This window comes from Camelina sativa, chromosome 14, assembly GCF_030686135.1.
Source record: "Camelina sativa cultivar CO46 ecotype springtype chromosome 14, ASM3068613v1".
NCBI classification, from domain to species: Eukaryota; Viridiplantae; Streptophyta; class Magnoliopsida; order Brassicales; family Brassicaceae; genus Camelina; species Camelina sativa.
Genome location: NC_141893.1, coordinates 16231717 through 16247016, shown reverse-complemented (window position 1 = coordinate 16247016; position 15300 = coordinate 16231717). Strand labels below are relative to the sequence as shown.

At 37.4% G+C, this 15300-nt stretch overlaps 1 protein-coding gene across 1 annotated transcript; it reads left to right on the top strand.

Moving 5' to 3' along the window:
* Window positions 1-6115: 6115 nt before the first annotated feature.
* LOC147928293 (uncharacterized) lies at window positions 6116-6475 on the top strand. The gene has a single exon (XM_087486085.1). The coding sequence runs from the start codon at window positions 6116-6118 to the stop codon at window positions 6473-6475; it is 360 nt and encodes a 119-aa protein (XP_087342211.1).
* The last annotated feature ends 8825 nt before the right edge of the window (window positions 6476-15300 follow it).

Here is a 15300-nt window from a genome sequence, read left to right as displayed (position 1 = left end):
TAATATTATTCTACTATTAATATAAATATTAATAATTGTTATAATGATTGCACTTCTTTACCATGATTTTCATAAAATATTTTATATTTATAATACTTGAAAAAAAAAATTGCAATGTTACCTCGATTCAAGTGTGGCATTTCATTATGTAATTTTTTTATTTAGCGTTTCTTTACGATAATATTTTTTATCAAGAGTTTTCATTTTGATGTTGTATTTTTACTAATAGTTTATGTTTAATATTTATATATATTTAGCTTTATTTATAATTTTCCTCTTTTTAGATCATTTTAATTTTATTAGTAACACATACTTTCAAACTATTATATTACTTTTACAATATCTCGTAATAGATAATTTAAATTTAATTTAGTTCTTTTTGAAATACTATGAACCCTACTTATAGATAATACTCCACAACAGTAGTCTGCACAGGCTGTGCAAAAAGATCAGTAAAGTATGACCTGTTTACATGCTTATCTTTGCCTTTGCCATGAGAGACAAATCGTCCGTTGAAGGTTACAGTGTATAGCAGCGATAGATGCCATCTGCCAATGTTATACACTGTAACAGTTCCTAAAGACTTAAAGACGGTTGCTTAAGGGATCTCACATATACATTAGGGACTGCTTGGTGCTTAAAACAGGGTCAAAGTCTTCTTGTCGCTAAAGTAATGATCTTACGAGTCCTTCTCTTATATATGTGGCCCTTTATATCGTGAAATAAAGACCTTACTAGTACTATCTGTGTGTTTTGCTTTGCAGGTATCTGAATACCAAGTGTCTGAATACTTTGAGGAGCCCCTAGAGCTGTTGAGTTTAATAAGTGAAATTGATCAAATAGTTGCCTATCGTATGAACTGTAATGGAGCAAAAAGAGTTCGACTAATAATTTTTCATGGGTATGCTGAAAGGTCAGCTGATGGTGGCACAAGCACCAATCTTTTCGGAACACCTCTGGTCAGCTACATCAAGAAAGAATCAGTTACTGGAAGTGACATAGCTGCGATCGTTTTTGGATTGCTTTCACCTCTACGCCGGCTTCCTCAAGGTGATGATAACAGAGACATAAGTTGGGCCTATTATGGGGAGATCATGAGACGCGCAGCCTTCGTCCTCTCAGTGTCGATTTTATTGTGAATCCTCCCAACGATGACGACGATGTGATGGTCGTAATCACTTGGAGCAAGAAAATTAATGACACTTATGATTCCAGTTACTTAGAGGATTTGTCTGCAGCTAAGAAGACAAACCAGAAAGAACCGTCCATATACTCATGTCTGGATGCCTATTTAGCAGAAGAGATTCTTGGAGGAAACAATAGGTTGAATTGTGATTGTTGTGGTGGCTTCAAAGAAGCAAAGATCAAGTTAGATCTGTGGAAACTGCCCGAAATTCTGGTGTTCCACCTGATGCGTTTCGAACATAGCGGAAATACGACGAGGAAAAATAAGGCTTTCGTTACTTACCCTGTTGAAGACCTTAAGTTAAAAATGTTCGTGAAGACGGAAGATGGTCAAAACACCTTTACCAGTTGTATGGTGTGTGTAACCACCATGGTGAATACGGAAGTGGTCACTACACAGCATTTGTTGTACACAGCATTTGTTACGGTATTGTGTGATTGATTTTTGGTTTTGATTTGCTTTTTAAATACGTGGCAACTAATGTGTGATTTTTTTTGCTTCTGCAAATGATGACAAGTAACAAGTGGGATTGTTTTAATGACCATTGTGAAATGTATGGTTGATTAGAACAAAAGAACACTTCGTTGAGGACTTTGAATTAAATCAAAGAATATGAAAAGCTATAACAGAAATATATGGCCCTGATTCTGAATAATCGTACAATTCAACTAATAAAAAGCAACAATGAGGCAGGTTTCTCGGTGAGTTCCGACGATCTGCTGGAGGATGGGGAGTGTCCGAAGGGTGGGGCTGCTGGTCTAGAATCGAATCTGGTTGAGGAAACCTTTGCAGATGGAGAAGAGGTTCTGTCGGATAACGAGAAGGGCTTGTCGGAGGCTGATGACACTGCTCCACAAGGTAACTTCTCTCTCTCTTCTAGTATAGTTGTGGGTTTGGGGGAAGTTAACCAAGCTTTGAGGAATATACATTTGGATACTCGTAAAGTTAGTGCTGATAAGCGGGTTGGAGGTTCTGTTTCAAAGGGTAGTAAGGTGGGTAAAAGACAAGTTATGCATGTTGCTTCGACGGGTAAACGGTTATTAGCTAAAGCGTGGTTTTTGAAATCTGCATGTGATTCTTGTAAACAGAAGGGGGTGGTCAAGCCACTTCAGAAAAAGCCAAAGGGTGGCATAATGGGAGGAGGAACCCGAAAGTCGAAGAAAGGGATGGTGGATCTTCCGAAACCACCGGCTCAAACGTGAAGATGATGAGCTGGAACTGTCAGGGCATTGGTGCGGACCTGACAAATAATTATTTGCAGGATTTATGGAGGCAGAATAAACTAGATATTTTATTTTTATCTGAAACAAAAATATGTTTTTCTTATTTACAAAAATTCCAGAATAAACTTCATTATCATCATTTGTATATGGTTGAACCCTGTGGGTCTAGCGGTGGTTTAGCTATTTTTTATAATAATGATATAAGACTTGAAATTCTTTATGAATGTGATCGGTTAGTGGATGATCAAGCTTTCTTGGGGTCTCAACTTTTATTTATAACTTTTGTGTATGGAGACCCGATTCCCAGACTTAGACATGGGGTTTGGGATAAGCTGATTCAATTAGGATCTGCTCGGCAGGGTCCTTGGTTTACGATCGGTGATTTCAACGAACTTATAGGTAATCACGAAAAATCGGGAGGCGCGGTAAGACCAGCTTATTCTTTTCTTCCGTTTATCTCTATGATCCATGAGTGTGATATGTTGGAATTTCCGTGTTATGGGGATTTACTTTCCTGGCGAGGGAACCATCGTAATAATCATGTGGTCCGGTGCCGTTTGGACCGTGCCTTAAGGAATGAGGATTGGCATTCAATTTTTCCTAGATCGCGAATGGATTACCTTGAGATGATAGGTTCAGATCATCGACCTATTTTAGCCTCTTGTGCAAATTCTGGGGGACGGCGGTTTCGTCAATTTCGGTTTGATAAGCGTTGGATGAGGAAAGAGAGGTTTTCTGGGGCGGTGGAATCGGATTGGAATCGTACCTGAAATTTCAGAACCCCGGTGTTTTTGCAGAAAATTAAAAATTGTAGGAATTCTATCTCATGGTGGAGAAAGAATAATGTCCTGAATAGTAAGTCTCTTATTTCTTCACTTAAGGTGGCTTTAGAAGACGCTAAAAAGGATGATTCTTGTTCGCAAGCGGAAATTATTATTAGTGAGAAGAAGTTAAAGGATGCTTATTATGATGAGGAATTATACTGGCAAGAGAAAAGTCGAAAGTTCTGGTTTAGGGTCGGAGATAAGAATACAAAGTTTTTCCATGCTTCTACCAAATAGAGGAGGGTTAGAAATAAAATTGTAGGTTTGTTTGATTCAGGGGATGTGAGGAAGGAACCAACTGAGGGTATGGAGAGGATTGCTTCTGACTATTTTAATAATCTTTTCTCTCAATCGGATGTGTGTGGTATTTCGGAGGTGGTACAAGCGGTCAATCCTTTTGTTACAGAGAGTATGAATAGGGAGTTAATTAAGGATATTTCAGAAATGGAAGTACGTAAGGCTCTCTTCGCAATGCATCCAGAGAAAACTTCGGGACCGGATGGAATGACAACATTATTTTTTGAGAGGTTTTGGTCTCACCTTAAAGGAGATTTGGTTGACCTGGTTAGGGATTTCTTTCAGACTGGGAAGTTTGATCCCAGACTCAATGAAACTAATATTTGTCTGATTCCAAAAGTGAAATTGCCAAAGAGAATGGCTGAGGTTAGACCTATTAGTTTGTGTAATGTGAGTTATAATATTATTTCAAAAAAAAATTGCTTCCGGTTAAAGAAGATTTTGCCCTCTCTCATTTCTGAAACTCAATCGGCCTTTGTTTCTGGCCGACTAATTACAGACAATATTCTGGTGGCCCAAGAAATGTTTCATGGTTTAAAAACCAATAGGATGTGTAATTCGGAATATTTAGCTTTTAAAACAGATATGAGTAAGGCGTATGATCGTGTTAAATGGGATATTTTGAAGGCAGTCTTGACTAGGCTCGGCTTTGATCCTAGATGATCTCTTGGATTATGTGGTGTGTGAGTTCGGTGACCTATCAAGTTTTACTCAATGGTCAACCGCGGGGTTCCATTATACCTAAATGGGGTTGAGACAGGGGGATCCTTTGTTACCCTATTTGTTTATCCTCTGCATTGAGGTTTTGATTGCTAACATTAAGAAGGCAGAACAGGAGGAAAAAAATTCAGGAATAAAGATTGCACGGGCCTCGCCCCTATCTCCCATTTGCTGTTTGCGGATGATAGTCTGTTTTTTTGTAGAGCAGACGAAGAGCAATGTTCAACAGTCATGAATATCATAGGTACCTATGGAAAAGCAAATGGCCAGGAGGTAAATTTTGATAAATCCTCTATTATGTTTGGTAAAAAAGTATCTTCGGAGGTTAAGGATAAGATTAAATCAGTGATTGGAATCTCTAAAGAAGGAGGAATGGGCTCCTATTTGGGAATTCCTGAGAGTCTCGGGGGATCAAGGACTCAAGTTTTCGGCTACGTCCGTGAAAGGATGGATGATCGGGTAAATGGTTGGACAGCAAAAATTTTATCTAAGGAGGGAAGGAAATTTTGATTAAATCGGAAGCATTGGCCCTTCCAACTCACATTATATCTTGTTGCAAACTTCTGCAAGGCTTGACGACGAAGTTGACGAGTGCCATTTCTAATTTCTGGTGGAGTTCTGATGGGAAAGATCGGGGACTTCACTGGGTGGCTTGGGATAGGATCTGTAGAGATAAAGCTGAGGGAGGTTAGGGATTTCGGCATTTGGATACTTTTAAGGATGCACTGTTGGCTAAACAATATTGGCGTTTAATACAATTTCTGAACTCTTTGTTTGCTCAAGTGTTAAGAGGTCGATACTTCAGGAACAAGCATCCTTTGATGACTAAAAAACCTTATCCCCCTTCTTTTGGGTGGAAAAGTATTTTTGCCACAAAAAAATTAATGGAACGGGGTGCTCGCTAGATGGTTGGATCTGGGTCCAATATTTCGGTTTGGCATGATCCATGGATTCCTCATCAACATCCTTGATCTGCTAATGGTAGGGGACGACAGTTACATTCAAATCTAATGGTAAATCATCTGATAAACCCACAGACTAAGAGCTTGCCTATAAGTAAATCTTTTATACCAGGCATTTACCTATTCTCCAGTAATTTATGGATCCGGAGGATATTCATGTTATTAAGAGCTTGCCTATAAGTAAATCTTTTATACCAGACCGGTTAGTATGGCATTATACAATTTTGGGTCGGTATTCTGTCAAGTCGGGCTATAAGGTAGCTCAATCCATGAAGCACGAAATTGACTATGGTCCTAATTTCAATGTTCTGAAGGCTAAGGCTTGGAACCTTCCGGTACCACCTAAAATCAGACATTTTCTCTGGCAGATAGCGTCCGGTTCTCTCCCGGTGACGGGGCGATTAGCTTCTCGGGGAATTCATTGTGACACGATATGTAAGAGATGTGAACTAGCGGTGGAGACGATTAATCATACTCTCTTTGAGTGTTCCCATTCTCGTCAAATATGGGATTTGATCTTTGTTGGACTACCCACAAACAATTTTCCGTTTGACTCAGCTTATTTAAACTTGGATTTTATTTTGGTAATGGGTTAGTCCCTATGGCTTTGGGAGCTACTCATCTATCGATACCATGGATTGTTTTGTTCATATGGAAGAATAAGAATAAAAAGGTCTTTCAAGGGTTAAGTTCAGAGCCATTAGATATCATTAATCAGGATCTAGGTGAACAATTGTTGTGGGAGGAAACCCAAGTAGGCACAAGGGCTTGTCTGGTTGATTCGGAACCTTTGCATAGTTCAGACCCGACAACTCGTTGTCAAGTTGATGGCTCGTGGAAATCCTCAGAACCTAATTCAGGATGGGTTGGTGGTGTGGTGATGGAGAAGATAAGACTATAGTCATGGGAGCAAGATGCCAACGTCGAAGTAGTTCCCCACTTCATTTGGAGCTAGAACCTTTACTATGGGCTATGGAGTGTATTCTGTCCAGAGGCATTGATTGTCAGCAATTCGAGACGGATTCAGCAGAACTTGTCGCGATGGTGCAAGACTCGGAGGAGTGGCCGGCCTTTTCAACGCTTTTTGAGGAATTTCATGCACTTCGTGCTTCCTTGCCGCTATTCAATCTATCCAAGATCCTGCAGGAGTCTAATGGGAAGGCGGATTGTCTAGCTCGATCTTCTAAAAGGTTATTGTCATACACAGTTTTTGTAAACGACTACCCTCCAGTCTCGATAACCAATCTAGGAGTTTTATTTTAATTATTGTTAGGTTGAAAAAAAAAGCAACAATGATGAGTAAATAAATCTCAGAGTTCATTCATAGACCTACAAAGAAACACAAATGGTCATCGAATGTCTCAACATGCTGTATTTTAGTGATCGACCCATCTTCTTCAACCTGCCAAAACAAAAACAACACAAAATTTAAGAAAACAAGTTAAAATTTCTTTCGGTTCTCCTGTGATTTCTCTAGAAAACAAAAATAACAAGAAAATGTGTTGGTACCCAGTATTCCGGAGCACGCATCTTGAGATTGTAAGTGGAAGCCATGCTCATACAGTATGCACCAGCGTCATGAACCACCAGACCAGCACCCTGTATTAGTTCATTAGATTCCACATTTTACTTGAGCGGCCAAACAGAATCAGATCCTTATCATACCTGTGGAGGAGTAGGAAGCTCTCTGTCTTTGCCCAAGAAATCCGCAGACTCACAAACAGGACCCACTACGTCGAATTTGGTAACCTCTGCTTCAGGCGGTGTAGGAGAGACCAACTCAATGTGCTTTTTGCGTTAAGAAACAAGAGCAAGAGGATGTTTAGCTATAACTCCAAGGAACCAAAATCTGCACAAGAGCAAGAAGAAGCACATCGATTTTATTTTACCTGGTAAGCATCATAAAGACTGGGACGGATAAGCTCAGCCATACTTCCATCAATCACTATGAAGTTTTTTTTTTTAATTATTATTATTTTTTTTTAAAAAAAGGATACCATTTCATTGATCTTTCCAAAGTATGACCAGTACATGAAGAGACTAAATGAAAGAGTTTGCTTATACTAGAAGAACACATGCTTATTGCGACTGGAGCTATTGAGACCATTAATGTGTTTGGAAGTGGGTGAACCATAGGCAAAGATAGGATTCTTGGAGTGGGTGGAATTGCCGGAGGATGAATCGAAGAGAAGAAAGCTGACCAAAGATTCTTGGAGTAAGGACAATCAAAGAACAAATGATCTCTCGTTTCATTACCTGTCAAGCATAAAAGACAAAATGGAGGAACAAGGAAGCTCCATCGTAATAGTCTATCTCTTGTAGTTAGCCGTTCTTGCACATTGAGACAAGTCATAAAAGCCATTTTTTGGAATCTTTCTTTGAACCAAACTTGGGAGGACCAGGGTACGCGGGGTCCAGGAGGGTGAAGATGCTTCCAGGTTCGCATTGAGGAGAAGGATACTTGAGTTTGGTCTGGAGAGAGTTTCCAAAGGAAAACATCGGTACCTGCTTCAGGATTAGGCGGTGTATGGTCATGGAGACAGGCTCTTAGAAGTTGGATTAGTGGATGACGCCCTCTGGGAATAGACCACTCCCCATTATTTGTCGCTTCGCACACCAAAGCACTGGATTTAATACCTGTGACCCGAGGACCAGCCGCACCAAGTATGTCGAGTAGAGGACCAAGTCCGGTCCAGTTGTCATGCCAAAAAAGACCAACTTGTCCTGAGTAGATGCTGAAGTACACAAAGGGTCTTGCAAGAGGCCTAAGCTTACACAAGCGTCGCCAAATCCAGCTCCCCGAATTTCGAAAATCTGCATTCCAGAAGCACTTATCCCTTATTAAATGGTGTTTAACCCAGGAAACCCAAAGGGAACCAGCATGCGAGTAGAGAAGCCAAATAAGCTTGAGTCCAAATATCTTATTCCAATCCACAAGCCTCTTTAGGCCTAGTCCTCCAGCAGCTTTTGTAGAACACAATGTTTCCCAAGAAACCTTTGCCCCCCTAGCAGTATCCGCAGTGCCATTCCACAAAAATGCACCACAAATTTGCTCAAGCTTCTCCATACATTTGTTAGGTAATAAGAAAATTGAAGCCCAAAAGTTGATTGTACTGTTGATTACTGACTGGAGCAATTGTAACCTACCATCAAATGAGAGATGTCTGTTTGTCCAGGAGTTAATCCGCCCTTTCACCTTGTCTTTAAGCGGCTGATAGTCAGAAGGAGTTAGCTTATGAGTGATGAGAGGAACCCCCAAATAGCGCATTGACAACGAACCATGGGAGAGATTGTGTCTGTGAGCGATTTGGCTAAGAGAGACTCGGTTGTTGCCATCCAAGAACAAGCACGTTTTTTGTAAGTTAACTCCCAACCTGATGCAGCTTTAAACTGGGCAATGATATCCAGGATATGAACCAAAGATTCCTCACTTCCATCGAAGAAGACCATGATGTCATCAACAAAGCTAAGATGCGTTATTAGAGGATGTGGTCGAAATCTTCCCAAGGTAGCCGCCTTGTCTAACTTTTTTGACAAAATATCCATGACAAGGGTAAATAGAGGAGCCAAAATGGAGTCTCCTTGCCTTAATTCTTTTCTTCCAGAAAAATATCCAATCGGTTCTCCATTGAAGGCCACTGAAAAAGAAGGAGACATATAGCAAGCTTTGAGGCAATTGATGAATAAAGGAGGAAGATTATAAGCTGTCAGTATGTTGGATAGAAAGCCCCAGTCCACATTGTCAAAAGCCTTAGACAAATCGATTTGAAGACAGCCTCGACCGTCTTTGTTGAAATCCGCTACAAGCTCAGAAGCAAGCAAAACATTTTCACACAGCAACCTACCAGGAATGAAAGCTGTTTGATTTCTTTGTACCACCTGACTGGTGAATAACTTGAGACGATTGGCAAGAATCCGAGAGATGATTTTGTATATTGTATTGCAGCAAGAAATTGGTCTGAATTCAGTAAGCTTCTCAGCGGTGACTGTCTTAGGGATGAGAGAGAGGATAGTGGCATTGGCTTGCTTCAGGAGTTTACCAGTCTTGAATAATTTGAGAACAGCTTCGATAACCATAGGACCAACAAGAGACCACGAGTCAATGAAAAAATCAACAGAGAATCCATCGGGTCCTGAAGCTTTATTTCTGGGAAGTGAGAAGAGGGTGGAGGTGATCAACTCAGGGGTTGGGATGACAGTGAGAGAAGCTGCAATGTCCTCCAAACATCTGAAAGGATGGAGTTCTTGGATCATCTCCACCGAGAGTGGCAAGACGAGTGCATCTGATGTTCCCAGCATCCTTTGGTAGTAAGCCATTATCATGCTTTTAAGTTTCTTCTTATCTGATATCCGCTCTCCATTATCATCAATCAGAGATCTAATAATATTCCTCGCCTGACGATCCTTGAGTGAGTTATGGAAAAATCGAGTGTTGGAATCTCCTTCTGTGCACCAACGAACCCTTGACTTTTCCATCAAGAAAGTCTCCTCCGCTGCAGACAAGATTAGCCAGTGAGTCCGAGCCAATTTGTCTTCTTCAAACAGGACTGGATTCGGTGAGGTTAACAACTGATTCTAAGTATTGCTCAGAGCTTCCAATGCTTCCGCTGATCTCGCTTGAATATTACTGAAGTGAGTGCGTATCAAGCTTTTACAAACCATCTTAACAGCCTTGAGCTTCTGACAAAGGGAGAACATCATATTCCCTTGCACAATAGTTGAGTTCCAGGCTGCTTCAACTTGTCCTGGATAGTCAGGATGCGAAGTAAAGAAGGAGTAGAACTTGAAGGGGACCTTTCTTCTTTCTTCATTTTCAGAGGTCGCAACTAGAATAGGACAGTGATCTGAACCTCCCGGAGCATCAAAAAGAGCATTTGCCTGAGGGAAAGTTGTCAACCATGCTTTGTTGACCAGTGCTCTATCAAGCTTCCTAGTGCTCGGATTGTGAATCTGACTATTAAACCAGGTGTGGTCCGCCCCTCTACTTGCCAGCTCCAGAAATTCACAAGAGTCAATGCATTGTTGAAATTCAGCCATACCTTGAGTTGGATGAGGATAAGGAAGGAGTGAGTAGTGCTCATCCGCTCTAAGGATCTGGTTGAAATCCCCAAGAATCAACCAAGGATGATTGCGTTGGAGACCGTAGTCATGAAGTTCTTGTAAAGTTTGCCATAACTCTCTCTTTGCGATCATGCAGTTACGGGCATAGACAAAGGTTAATGAGAAGGATAGATTAGCCGCAGTGTCGAAAACTCCACAGGTGATGAGCTGATCAGTCTTACAGAAGGTGATAACATTGACAGCAGGATCCCAAACAATCCAAATTCTCCCATTTTGAGCATTAGAGGTATAGTTAAAATCATAACGCCAACCCGGGAAGTTCCGGGCCAAAATAGCAGTCGCATTCTCTATTTGAACATGTGTTTCCAAAAATCCTCCTAATAAAGGTCTAGAAGCTTGAACCCATCTCTTGAGTTCTACTTGCCGGAGGGATGTATTCAAACCCCTAATATTATAACAAAAGATCTTCATCATCATCAAAAGTGGGCAAAAGGATGAATGCATAGCTTTCAAGCGTGACGAAGATGAGAAAGGCCTTGTGCAGGCAGACGTCCTCGACTAGTGAGCTTTGGAGGCTTAGCACTTGTTTTCTTTGGTAAGGTCATTTTGACTACGAATTTTGTTTGATTGGCAAGTGGCCTTAGAATTGCAGGGTCGACAGTGTTCTGAGCCTTACCCTGGGCCGTATCAGATGCAGTGGACAGTTTCGTCACTTTGTTGATGCTTGAGGAACCAGTACTACGATCAGGGAGGGAGCAGTCAGGCGATGCCTTTAGAGATTTAGAGAGATGATGCACAACTTGCCATTCATTTGGAGAGTCAGCTGATGGAGAGTCCAAATATTTGTGGGTGGTTGTCGATGGGGGCATGACAATGGGGTCAATGGTAGACAATGATGGAAGGTTAGGTACTTCAGATCGTTGCAAAGTAGCAGGAGGATCTGCAGGAGTGTCAGGAATAGGGATTCCTGCAACTAAATGCCCTTTAACTTGCCATGTGAACTGTGAATCTTTAGATGGCATGGGAGGAGCTGATGTCGAATCTTTGTCAGACATTACCGTCTTCTTCTCAATAACTGGATCAGTAGGGCAGCGATGGTAAAGATAACCATATTCACTGCTGAAATCACACTTGGGAGGTAGATGTGGATACTCAACCCACACACGAAGCTCATTACCATCATCATCCTCAACTAGTACAGACTGCGGGAGAGACTTGTTTAGCAGAATCTCGATTTTAATTCTTGTATCGGTGGATAAAGGAGGAAGCTGATGCTTCTCTGTGTGTAGAGGCTCCCCAATTCCAGAGGCTATGGTGCTGAGACCCGGAAGAGAGTATAACTGAGGGAGCACATTCTTCAGAATAACCCAAATCGGAAGCGAGACAAGCTTGAGAGGGGTTAGAGTAGCTGTTGGTGTTTAGGGAGTGACCGTGAAAAGGCAATTACCTGCTTGCCAGCACCCTACCTCTAAAACCCATTTGCGAGTAAGCTCCGAAGGAATGAAAATGAGAACAAGCCCATTTGGTAGACTTCTGATGTTATCCTACTATTTTTACCCCAAATCGGATTGAGATCCACAAAAATTTTACCTGGAGGAGGAGTACCAACAGCTAGATCTATGTTGAAGTCTTTAGTTCCATTCGTTTGTAATGGTAGTGCCTAGAAAGGTTGTCATTTTGCGTAAAACTCCAGCTGTCATTTTGAAAGGTTGTTTTGGTGCTCAGATGTTACACTTTGCGTAAAATACTTGACAAACCGATGCGTCAGTGGATGAAAGCATCCCACTTAAAAAATAAATATATTGTTAAGCTTTGTTGCCTTTCTTCAAAAAAAAATATTTGAGTCATCAAAAATAATATCAGATGATCAGTTCAAGTCTAAAAAAAACTGGGAGAAAAGAAATAAAACATTAGATAATTGGATAAAAAAAACATATTTAGCCATCTTAAATCATTAATGTTGATGGCACTCTTGAAATATTCAGCTTTCCTGCAGAGATGAAGAATCGATTCAAAAAGTCTTTTTATAACAGAGAAACATTTGTTAAGTTAAAGACTACATATCGTTAAATATATTTCTAGCTGTCGCAGTTAATTATATAGCAACACTGTCTAAACACAACATTTTTCTTTTAATGAACAAACATAACATGAGATTGGGTTTGCCATAAATATCTCGTCTAATAAAACATTTAGAGCCTTTTGGTGTAGTCTAATAAAATATCTATATTAAAATTGGTTCGATTTTTTCATTGTTAAATAATGAGGAAATACTAACATGATTTCTCGTTGGCTACTATCTTACGAAATTGAGCTTTACCATAAACATCTCATAAGAGCCTTTAATACGAGTTTCCTTTTGTAGACCTCTATTTATTTTCGGAGCGTTTACGGGTAAAGTAATAAAGACGATTTCTTGTTTGGCTACAATATTCTGACTAGATAACAATATGCGCATAAATCGATTTAAAAAAAATTATTTATAAGTAAAATTATTATTCAAGAACCAATATTTGTTTGAGTCAAACATAATATGTAACTTAAGTTTTTTATTTATTTATTCAAAGCTGCGTTTTTTCATGTAAAAAATATGTTTCATCCATGAAATTTTTAACTGTGTAAGAGAAAATATTGATAAAATGTTACTATTTATTGCAATATGTATTTTGTATGGTTTAAAAATCAAATTCATATCTCTTATGTTTTATTTTGTAATCATAACAGTTTTGCATGTTTCTTATGTAACCATAACAACATACTAAATTACTCGATAGTTTAATTAATTAATTTTATTATATGTTAGTAACAATCAGATTCTAAACTAAATTTTTTGAAAATAATCTAATTTATTGATTTTATATTTGTGATTAGGCTTTTTAAATCTTTTGAGTTAGTCGGTTTGTTAATATTTTCTATAAATAACGGATTATTACCAGAAAAACCATTATAAAAAAATTAATGAAATTTCAAAATCAACGTATTCGTGTAAGAATACATTTCACCCGTGAATTATGTGAACGTGGTAAAGAAAATATTTATAAAATGTTACAATTTATGGAAATATATATATATATATATATATATATATATATATATATATATATATATATATATATATTTTTCTGTGAGCTTTAAGAATCAAATTTTTATATTTATGGTTAATCGAGTAATTATAACAATTTTTCATAATCTAATAATCACTCATTTTAAATATATTATAATTTTTTTGGGTACTAAGTTTATTTATAATGATAAGGGTTATTGTCTCTTTCCTTTTTAATAGTACATAGATTAATGTACAATTAAAACGTATATTCCTATTCGGTTATCAATATTTCCATTTTTTATGAATAATCACACTAAATGTTGAGATTAATTAGTTTACATACTTAGGTATATATAAATAATCACACATCATGATATCCCATAATTTGTTGTCATTTTTATATTTATTTATGAATATATATAAATCTTTATTTTTTGAGAATTAAGTTTCTTTTAATGAGTTGGAGATAATTCAAGGATAATATATTTCTTTTTATAATCAATTATAATAACTATTGAAAGCTTGTTATTTAAATTATTATTGTAATAATACTAACATAAAAAATAACATTTTTATATGATTTTGTTAATAAGTTATATGTTTAATAAGTTATATGTTTAATAAGTTATATGTTCTTTATTTTTATTAACTTTATATGTTTTTATAGCCTTTTTAAAATATTTTACTTATATTGATTTTAAGATAGTATGTAATATAACTTTGACTTGTATATTTGTAAGTAAATTTTAGTGAAATTTGACTTAAAATAGTATGTAATTATTTAATTAGTTTTAATATGTGATATTTAAATTTGTGTGAGAAATAATGACATATCTAATTATTATTCAGTTAATTGTTTTTTTTGAATATATAATGGCATGTTAATGTAATTAAGTAGAAAATTTAAAGGTTTTTTGCTAAATGTGTCTCGAGCTCTCTGGCGGCGATATATCAGCTTTTTCAAGAGAGTGCTTCTATATTAATATGTAGGGGATATATAGGAGATATTAATATTGATTTTAAGATAGTATGTAATATAACTTTGACTTGTATATTTGTAAGTAAATTTTAGTGAAATTTGACTTATAATAGTATGTAATTATTTAATTAGTTTTTATATGTGATATTTAAATTTGTGTAAGAAATGATGACATATCTAATTATTATTCGTTAATTGTTTTTTTTGAATATATAATGGCATGTTAATGTAATTAAGTAGAAAATTTAAAGGTTTTTTGCTAAATGTGTCTCGAGCTCTCTGGCGACGATATATTAGCTTTTTCAAGAGAATGCTTTTCTATTAATACGTAGGGGATATATAGGAGATATTAATATATAGGGAATATCCAACTTTACCACAAACAAATAAGCTCTACCAGTTCACATTATATAGTACATTGAAAATTATGGGTTGTGTGGATGATATCGGTTTGACCCGATATTTTGGTGTTCTATGTGGTTTAGGTAAGCCAACCAGCCGATTAAACTATTCTGAACCGGTGACACATTATTAAAGCTGGACTTCCATTAAGGTCTCGAAACAAATCGCCGTATTAATTAGCCTAATATTATTAGGGATCACGAGATAATTACTTACGTGGCTTAATAGTGTAGACTAAGTTTATTCGGTTTGGTTACGGGTAGAACCATTTTGTTTCAGATATTTTAGATATAGAAGTTTAGGATGTATTCTTTTTGATATATCCATTTGGTTCTAGATATCTTCCGATATTTTTTGTTATTTTAAATATTTTGGTTTATAAAGATTAAATTTTAACTGATTTCTAATTGTTATTTGGTAATTGGGTTATATTAAGTATAAATATAATTAATATTTTTGATATATAATATGTTGGATATTTCGTTAATCCATTCGATTTTCGGTTAGGTATTGGTTCTCAAGTTTAATATTCATTCAGTTATTTTGTTGACTTCGATTTGGTCAAGACTAGAAAGGCCCATTATATTGTGATCTGTTTCA